This window comes from Propithecus coquereli, unplaced genomic scaffold, assembly GCF_000956105.1.
Source record: "Propithecus coquereli isolate 6110/MARCELLA unplaced genomic scaffold, Pcoq_1.0 Scaffold119, whole genome shotgun sequence".
NCBI classification, from domain to species: domain Eukaryota; kingdom Metazoa; phylum Chordata; class Mammalia; order Primates; family Indriidae; genus Propithecus; species Propithecus coquereli.
This window is the reverse complement of record NW_012135969.1, coordinates 3,260,308-3,269,722: the sequence shown is the minus strand read 5'-3', so window position 1 is coordinate 3,269,722 and position 9,415 is coordinate 3,260,308. Positions and strand designations below refer to the sequence as shown.

The 9,415-nt window shown below is 41.6% G+C and overlaps 1 protein-coding gene across 1 annotated transcript; it reads right to left on the bottom strand.

Moving 5' to 3' along the window:
- Positions 1-3,131: 3,131 nt before the first annotated feature.
- Positions 3,132-8,609, bottom strand: KRT40 (keratin 40, type I). Its single transcript, XM_012660385.1, has 7 exons — positions 8,162-8,609; positions 7,384-7,466; positions 6,950-7,106; positions 5,945-6,106; positions 5,741-5,866; positions 4,045-4,265; positions 3,132-3,528 (listed from the first exon to the last, which is right to left on the bottom strand). Exons 1-7 carry the CDS (start codon positions 8,606-8,608, stop codon positions 3,429-3,431), a joined length of 1,296 nt encoding a protein of 431 aa, XP_012515839.1. The 5' UTR covers position 8,609; the 3' UTR covers positions 3,132-3,428.
- Positions 8,610-9,415: the final 806 nt, after the last annotated feature.

The window sequence follows — 9,415 nt, the reverse complement described above, 5'->3', positions numbered from 1 at the left end:
CCAAGGGCAACATACGTAACCTAAACATCTGTACCCCCATAATATGCTGAAATAAAAGAAAAAGAAAAAAAAAAACAAACAAAAAAAACAATTACCCCACAGACAGTGACCAGAAAGAAAATACAAAAGGCACTTAAAATAAAAAAAGTGCTCAATGTCACTTATAAAAGGGAAATGCTAATTTAAACTACACTGAGATATAATTTTATTTTTCCACCTATCAGACTGAAAAAAAAATAAAAGTTTGGTGACAAACGCATTGTACTGTGTACAGAACTCTCATTGCTTGTGGCAGTGTAAATTCATACAAGTTACTATTATATAATGTTGCTACAATTAAGACAGTGTGATATTGGCATAAGGATTGGTAAATGGATCAATGAGAAAGAATACAGACTCTAGAAATAGCCTCACTTATATGCAGTCAATAGATTTTTGACAAAGGTCCCAAAGCAAGTCAATGAGAAAGGGAAAGCCTTTTCAATAAATGTTCTTGAATCAAGTAGATAATTATATAGCAACAATTAATACATCTTGATCTCAACATCACACACTATATAAAAATTAATTCAAGATGGATCAAGCACTTAAATGTGAAGGTTACAGTATAAAGTTTTTAGAAGAAAACAGAGGATTATATTCATAACCTTGTGCCAGGTGAAGACTTCTTAGCCCATGAAGGACATTATAATAAGAAGCTTTATCAATTAAGCTTCATCAAAATTATTCTCTTCCTCCACCTGTGGTCCCAGCTACTCGGGAGGCTGAGGCAGTAGGATCGCTTGAGCCCAGGAATTTGAGGTTGCTGTGAGCTAGGCTGACGCCACGGCACTCTAGCCCAGGTGACAAAGCGAGACTCCGTCTCAAAAAAAAAAAAAAAATCTGGGTTGATAGTTTATTTTTTTAGCACTTGAAAAATGTTGCGCCACTTTCTATTGGGTTTATGGTACAAATCTGCCATCAATTAAGTTGTTTTCTTCTGTTGGTCAGGTGTCATTCTTCTCTCACTGTTCATGATTTTTTTTTTTTTTAATTTTTAGATTTAAGAAGTTTGTGATATATCTTGGTATGAATTCCTTTGGATTTATCCTTTCAGAGCTTTGCTTAGCTTTGTGAGTCTGTAGGTTTTTATCATTTGGTCAAATTTGGAAAATTTTTAGTCTTTATATTTTCAAATATGTTTTTAGCCCTGTTCTTTTTTCTTCTCCCATTATAGGACTCTGATGACATGAATGTTAGGTTTTTTGATGTCATCCCAAATTCCCCTGAGACTCTATGTTTTATACTATTTTTTCTCTATTTTTCAGATTGGGTGATACCTAGTATTCACCAGATTTACTGGTTTTTCCCCCTCTGGCTTGCCCATTCTGCTGTTGAGTCCTGCCGTTGAGGTTTATATTTTGGTTTTATGGTATTTTTCAGTTCTGAAATTTCCACTCAATTCTTTATATATTCTACTTCTTTATTGAGACTTTTTTCTATTTTTTCATTTGTTATGAGAGTTCATTAAAGCATTGCTTATCGAAGTATCTTTATGACAGCTGTTTTAAAATCCTTGTCAGATAATTCTAACGTCTTTATCATCTTGGTGTTGAAATCTATTGATTGTCTTTTCTCATTTAAGTTGAGATTTTTTTTTGGTTCTTAGTATGAAGAGTGATTTTGGATTGGAACCTGGATGTTGAGGTACTACGCTATGAGACTTTGGATATCATTTCAACCTTCTGTGTTAGCAGGTCTCCCCTGACACTGTTGTAATAGCGGAAGGGGGACGCTGCCTCATTACCACCAGGTGGGAGTGGAAGTCCAGGTTCTCCTCTTCGCCTCCACTGACCCAGGGCAGGGCTCCTCATTATCATTGGGGGTGGGACTTTGGGGTCCTCACCTGGCCTTGCTGATCCCACCCTGGCTGGGAGGGAGAGGGGCATCTTGTTACTGCTCCCCATGTGGCTTTCAGTGACACCGCGTGGGGGTGGCTTTGTTACTATCCGGTCCGGGTAAGAGTCCTGACTCTCCAGTAGGCCTCCCCTGACACCACCCCAGAGGAGCCAGGGAGAGATGCCTCTTTGCTACCAGGTGGTCTGCACTGACACCGGGGCAGTGGTGGGGTGTTTCAGTGTCTCATGGTGGGAATGAAAGTCCTGCAGCCCCCACCCGGACTTCCCTGACTGCACCCCAGTCGGGGGCTTTGAGTGCCTCATTACAGCTGGTGAGAGGGGAAGTCCACACTTTCCACTTGGCCTTTCATGGTGGAGATGGAGGTGGGCAAAACATTTGTGCCTGTGGTGCTGGGCTGAGTTGAGTGGCTATTGTCGAAAGGTTTCTGTCTTGCTAGGCTGTCCCTTTTCTGGTTCTAGAGGAAGCAAGATCTTGTTTTTTTTTTTTTTTCTTTGCACCTGTTGATGTTTCTGGTTTGTTGGCTACTTCAGCTCCCACTCTGGGATAGATGAGATAAAAAGAAAATCCAGCTAACCCAACACAGTGTCATCCTTGGTGCTCAAGAGCTTTAGCTGGTCGTCTTCTATTTGTTTTATTATGTAATTTCTAGAGTCTTAGCTATACTCAGGAGGAGGAAGAGGAGAATGTACATTTATTTCATCTTTCTGGAAGTGGAAATTCTCTACTTTGCTTTTTAAATGTATGAGAATAATTATTCTTATAATCTAACTGTCCAATAACTGACCAATGTGCCCTATGGTATATGATACAACCATTAAAATGATGGCCACAGGACAGTCGTATGTTTTTATTAGAATTGTAAATGCTTAGATGACACAAATGAAAATAACATATTGTACAACTATATACATATATAAGTATCATAACTATGTGGAAAAACCTATTATAAGAGAAAAAAACTGAAAGAATGTTCTCCAAATATTGATAATAGATGGTTGGTGGATGGCATTATGAATGATTTTTTTCCCTTTAATGAGACAAATTTTAAAAAGGAGCACCTAGTACTTTTATAATTAAAAATGAGATAAATACAATTGTATTCCTGTTTCTTCTCTGAAAGATACATACAACTATCTCCCATGATATAAGGCATTTTCATGGATTAATTCATTTTATTTGTGTTTGAGGAGTTAAATATTTTTAGTATGGTTTATGCAAATTCAAACTATAGTCATCAAATGAATATTATTATATCAACAGTAATAAGCCACAAAGCTATATTTCCCATGCTGGAAGAATGAAATACATATTATTTGGAGATTAGAAAAAATGCTTTATAAGCTCCCAGAACACCACAAATGAGCTGGAAAGAGAGAAATGATAAAGCGGAGATAGGCTGAGGGTGCCTGGAGGACACGGAAGCCTCTAGACTTGTCTTTCCAGTTTGGATGTCCCTGGCTGAAGCCCCATCTCCTTTCTAGGACACAGCTGGCTTTGAATCTTCCATCTTCTGTGCTGGTGATTAACATTCACGAACAGCAATTTTCAACTGTGCAAATGACATAGGCCGAGCGTGGCTCACAAGTGTTGCTTGATGTGCACGTCGTAGAACATGGGTTACAGGGAAGCCTGGGGAAAATCAATTGTAAACTGAGCTTAACAAAGGAATTGTGATCAAATGTCAACTCAGAAAAACCATGTCAAAATTTGCCCTGCAAATTATGTTCTGAAGAAAACTCTTTGCAGAATAGCATTTGACCAAAGCCTATTTCATCTCTGGAACCAGAATTGTCGCTTCATGTTCACCACAGCAGTGGCAGTTAAATAATATTTTATATATTTTCTGTGTTTTGCAAATGTTATCTTAAGGCTGCTCCAGATTTCTCTTTAGTGGAAAAAGGAGCAAAGGGACATGCCAGGCATGGAATGTTATACCTGGTAATTATTCGCTTTAGAACTTCAGACTGTTTTAGAGCATTTCTATTGTCATGTTTTCAGCCTCAGCCACCCTTCATCTCTCTTTTTAAGAAGATCCCTTAACACATTAGGGAGGTTTGACCTTGGCCAGGCCTGGGGGAAACAGGATTCTCCTGCATAAGCCTGTCTGTGATTCTAGGGGGTTTCCTGAGCAGCCGTGGGACTCACCTGCTGTCCTCACTGTCCAGCAGCCCCCGGTACGTGTTGATCTCGCACTCCAGCCGGGCCTTCACGTCCAGCAGCACCTGGTACTCCTGGTTCTGCCGCTCCAGGTCGGCCCGGATCTCAGCCAGCTGGTTCTCCACGTTATCGATCAGGCACTGAATCTGGGCCAGCTGGGAGCTGTACTGGGCCTCGGTTTCCTCCACAGTGCATTCCAGAGATTCTGTCTGCAAGAAGAAAACAGTGGCCAAAGGACCATGAGGCCAGATTGCCTGTTTTCAAATCCTTGCTCTGCCTTTTTCTAGCTATATGACCTTGGGGAAATTGCTTAGCTTTTCTGAACCTGTTTTATTCTATATAAAGTGGGGAGTGCAAAGTACCTATCTCATACCTTCCTATGAGATAGGAAGGTTGTGAAGATTAAATGAGTTAATATGTGTAAATCACTTAGAACAGAGCCTGCAAAAATTTTAAGGGCTGTATAAATGTCAGCTATTTTTACTACCACCTATGACTATTGCAACCTGTGACATATTTGTGTAGCTTAAGGACAATCAACAGCATTTTGGGGGAAACATTGAGTTTGGGCACCTGGTGAGGAGGGGCGGTATAGTGTGGTTAAGAGAAGAGTCTGGGAAGGATGGATGAGTGGTGGGAGGAAGAGAGCTTGGTTAATGGGTGCAAACATACAGTTAGGTAGAAGGAATGAGTTCTGATGTTTGATAGCAGAGTAGGGTGACTGTAGTTAACAACAATGTATTGTGTATTTCAAAATAGCTGTAAGAGAGGACTTGAAATGTTCCCAACACACAGAAATGATTCACACCCAAGGTGATGGATTCCCTAAAACCCTGACTTGATCATTACACATTCCATGCATGCAACAAAATATCATGTGTACCCCATAAATATGTACAAATATTATGTATCAATAAAAATAAATAAATGTTTTTTTAAAAGAGAGAAGAGGCTTTGGGATTGAACTACCTGGATTCAGCTTCCACTTTTGCCTCTTAGAATTGCATGAGCACTTGCAAGTGACTTAATCGGAGTCTCAGTTTTCCTCATCTGTGTAATGGGGTAAAGGTATCTACCTTATAAAGTTACTGTGAGGCTTAAATCAGCATGGTGCCCCTCACAAGATGAATGCTCAGCTATCATTCATCTAGGTATTTGGCACAGGACCTAAAGTAATGCACACAATGGTGCTTCACTGGAACTGGTTAACGTAATCTTGAATGCATGGTATTCTCATTATTTGGGTGGGGTTGTGTGCAATGAAGGGTCAGGTTGAGGTGTGGATCCTGGGAAACTTTAGGATAGTTGTAGGCTGAAAAGTTTGACAATTATTCTTTGTTTTCAATATGATGGCGAACCTGGAACACTAGTCTGAGAGAAAGCCGGTTGGAATGCTTACGTGCCTTTGGCTCAAGGGTCCCACTCTTGCTCTGCCCTAGGCTTTCCCTTTCTCCCTGACTCTGGAGTGTGCTGCAGGAGGGTGCTGAAGCTCAGGAGGGAAGCTTAGACATCCTAGTGGGGCAATGCAAGCTGTTCACCTGTCTCGCCTGCTTCTAGCTAGTTCAATAGCAGTGCTTGGGGAAGGCGAGGAAATGTAACCCTCGGGTTAAGGAAGAGGACACAGCAAGCAGCTCAGGGCCTGACTTATGACGGACACAACTGTAACCACCTTTGCCTTACGCACCAGGCTTTGCTGTGCCTGGAGCTCGATTTCCAGAGCATTGGCCGTGCGTTTCAGTTCCAAGATCTCCGTCTGGCAGCCCTGCAGCTGCTCCGCGCTGGACAGCTGCTGCCGATTGAGCTCTTCTATCTGAAACACAGGCACTGTTAGAGAATGTACACAAGGCAGAAGTCTGGGGCCTGACGGTTTATTGCTCCGGGTGCTGACCTGAACAGCAAACCATTCTTCTGCGTCTCTGCGGTTGTTGGTGAGCACCGTTTCATACTGACAGCGCATCTCTTCCAGCGCCTGGGTGAGGTCAATAGTGGGGGCAGTGTCCAGCTCCACGCTGAGTCGGTCACCAAGCTGTCCACGAAGTGAGCTGACCTCCTGAAAGTGGAGATGGAGTAAAGAATGTCACAGCGTGGTGGAGGGAAAAAAATTAATCCGACACTCAATGCATCTCATTTCTGCTTTTCTGGAGCAGTGGGTAAGAGTGTGGGATTTTGACTCAGATTGCCTGGGCTGAATCTCTTTTCACCACTTATACTGGTCTCAGTTTCTTCATCTGCCAAATAGGTACAATAATAGGTACCTTTGCCAGAAATTGATTGTGAAATATAGAAGAGTTAATATATGTAAGGAACTCATACAAGCCCAGGTGCATAGTAAGGTCTCATTAAATGTTAGCTATTATTTTCATCAACAAATGTTCAAAGAGCAAATATACCTTATTATACACCATCTAGCTTTTCATTTTCCAGCTTCACCAATATGATATAACCAATTGCTTCATATTTTATGGTTTTACAAAGTTTATAAATGCAGAATATTAAAAAAGAGCTGGTACAAATACTGCAGGAGTCTTTACTCCCTTTCTGAAATGGACTTGGTAGTCTGTGTTCATCAGCCCAGCTTTCACATCCTGTAGCCTGGGGTCAGGGGTGGCATGAAGCCTCCGAGGAAAGTCATTTGCGGAGTCACCCGCCTCCTCCACAAAAGCAACGGCAGTCGAAGAGTTTTTGGTTCCTTCATCTGGCACTGGCCAGGGACTAATTCACATCTACGTGCAGAGACACACTGGGACCATCAGGCTGAATAGTAATAGGGCCTGAAGTAGTTGCATTCCAGCTTAAGCAACATCTGCCCAAGTTCAATTTACATAAACATCAAAATCTATCCGTTTACCTTTCTTACTCTCGGAGTCCTTCAGTGGTGTTGCCCCTTCCTTACCTCTTCATGGTTTTTCTTCAGGCAAAGGAGATCTTCCTTGAGAGCCTCCACGTGGGCCTCCAGGTCGGATTTGCACAGCGTCAGCTCATCCAGGATCCCACGCAGGCCACTGATGTCAGCCTCTAACAGCTGGCGAAGGGACAGCTCGCTGTCGTACCTTTTGCAGCAAAAGACATAAAGCCAACGCTTACTCTGCTGGACACTGCGAAGTGCGGGGCCTACGCGGATGATCCACGCACAGGCTCAAGGAAGCCATGTGACATTTCTTTTACATCCTAAATAATGATCAGTTCGAGCTTTTAAAACATTCTTAACTTTAAAAATACAATATAGAGAAATTTGGGGTGTGCGTGTGTGTGTGTGAGAGAGAGAGAGAGACAAAGAGAGAGAAACCAGACAACTATAAATTATTTTCAAATTCAAATTGAACTTACTTGGACCTAAAGTCATCGGTGGCCAGTTTGCAGTTGTCAAGCTGCACAGCAAGTCTAGAATTCTCTGCCTTCTTGCACAAGATCTGGGAAGTAGGTCATGTAATATTAATGAATGTTTCTTTGTGAGAAACCTAAATATCTATCCATTTAACAGCTATGCCATGAGATATTGAATCCTTTGAAAGTTTTTTGAAAGTCTTTATAAGAAAGCATGAAATTGTTTTCAGCCTGCTTTTCTTACTAACCATGTCACTTCATGAAGAAAAAAAGCAGTGCCAATTTAGAAACAAAATAGAGGAATAAAAATGTTTACCTTTTTATGACCTAAGATATTTTGCAATACTCCTTGGCAGTTGAACACCATTAAAATTTCCTCTATAAGTAGTTTGTATTATGACTACATCCCCATCCATAATCATAGAAATTGATCCGGGAGAGAAGAAAATGATTACTAGGTGAAATTTTATGATCAAAAAGATGATATTTCAAGGTCTGTGCAAAAAATAATATGAATGTTCAGAAGTGATTTTAGATATGATACAGTTTTTCCCCGTTCTATAGGTGGGAAGGCAAAGTCTACAGGTACGTGACTTTATTATGGTCACTCAGTAATTAGGGGCAGCTCTGGGGATGGTCTGAGGGTTCCCCTGTGTCACATTAGCTCTTGGAATTCCCCTTTCCCTTGGTTTCCTTCCATAAAATAGCCTCTTCTAGTGCAAAGAGAAGGCAGATCACATAGATTGGGATGATGGAGCATTAGAGGAATGAGACACCGAACCTTTTGTTGGAGATCTTCTATGGTGTCAAAGTAACACTGGTAATCAGGGCACGCCAGTGGGATATCCTGTTCACATTGTTCTCGGATCCTGCATTCCAGCTCTGCGTTGGTCTCCTCCAGGCTGCGCACCTTGTCCAGATAGTTGGCGAGTCTGTCATTCAGGAACTGCATGGTCTCCTTCTCATTGCTAGCGAACACCCCATCCTCACACCAGGCACAGGTCCCCACCAAGCACGGGCTATGACAACTCCCGGCAAGGTAGCATGGTGCAAGGCAGCCAGGCAGCAGGCGAGACCTGCATAGGAAGCTGGGGGTCTGGCACTTGGATGCAGCACAGGTGCTGGGGAGACAAGTGGTTTCCGTGGAACAGGTTGAAGTAGGTGCACAACAGGGATCCCGGGCACAGGACTCGGGAGAGCAGGGCGTCGGGGAGCAGTCAGAAGTCATCCTTTCAGAAGACAGGGACAGAAAGCTGGCTGCAAAACTCCAGTTGCCTTGACTCCCAAACTGTCTTTCCTTCCTGAGACTTTTATATGGCCTCCCAAATGGGTGTTTACAGACTGCACCGGATGTTTCCTTTATCACTGTTGCTGCCAGTTTTCATATAAACATTTCATCAGAGTTGTTTATTTACTGAGGAAGAGTTTTATGCCTCATAAAAGAGGGATAACTTCAGGTTACTAAATCAGGACTTATACCATTTCCATGTGTCAGTAAGATAGAATATTTAATCTGGAAAATAGTCATAGAAAGCATTGTCCATTTGGCAGAATAAGAAAAGAAAGAGAAAATTTGGCCAATCGGTAGTTATAGATACAACTTGTTACAAATAAGAAAAATGATATTCCCATAGATTTTGATTCGGTGCATTGATTGCTTGTTCTCTTCTTAAAATTAATTTTACAATTCATTAAATGACATTTAATGCCACCACCATAAAAATGGTCAGTGTGATTAGCAACCTTGCAAATGCTTTTTGTGATCTCAGAGCGTGTGCTTACATGGTAGAAGAGGGAGCTGGGTTTAAAGTGTGTGTGTGTGTGTGTGTGTGTGTGTGTGTGTGTGTGTGTGTGTGGGTTTGTTTACATCTGCCTGTGTACAAATGAAAAAGTCACTTTCATATCTAATGGAAATAAGTCATGCCCTGTAGGCCAAAATATAAATTGGTTATCAAGACCTGGAGTCGTGATCTCTGATTTCCTGAAATTTACTTTCTGCACATTTCCAGTGTCTTATTTTTAGATCAATTATACT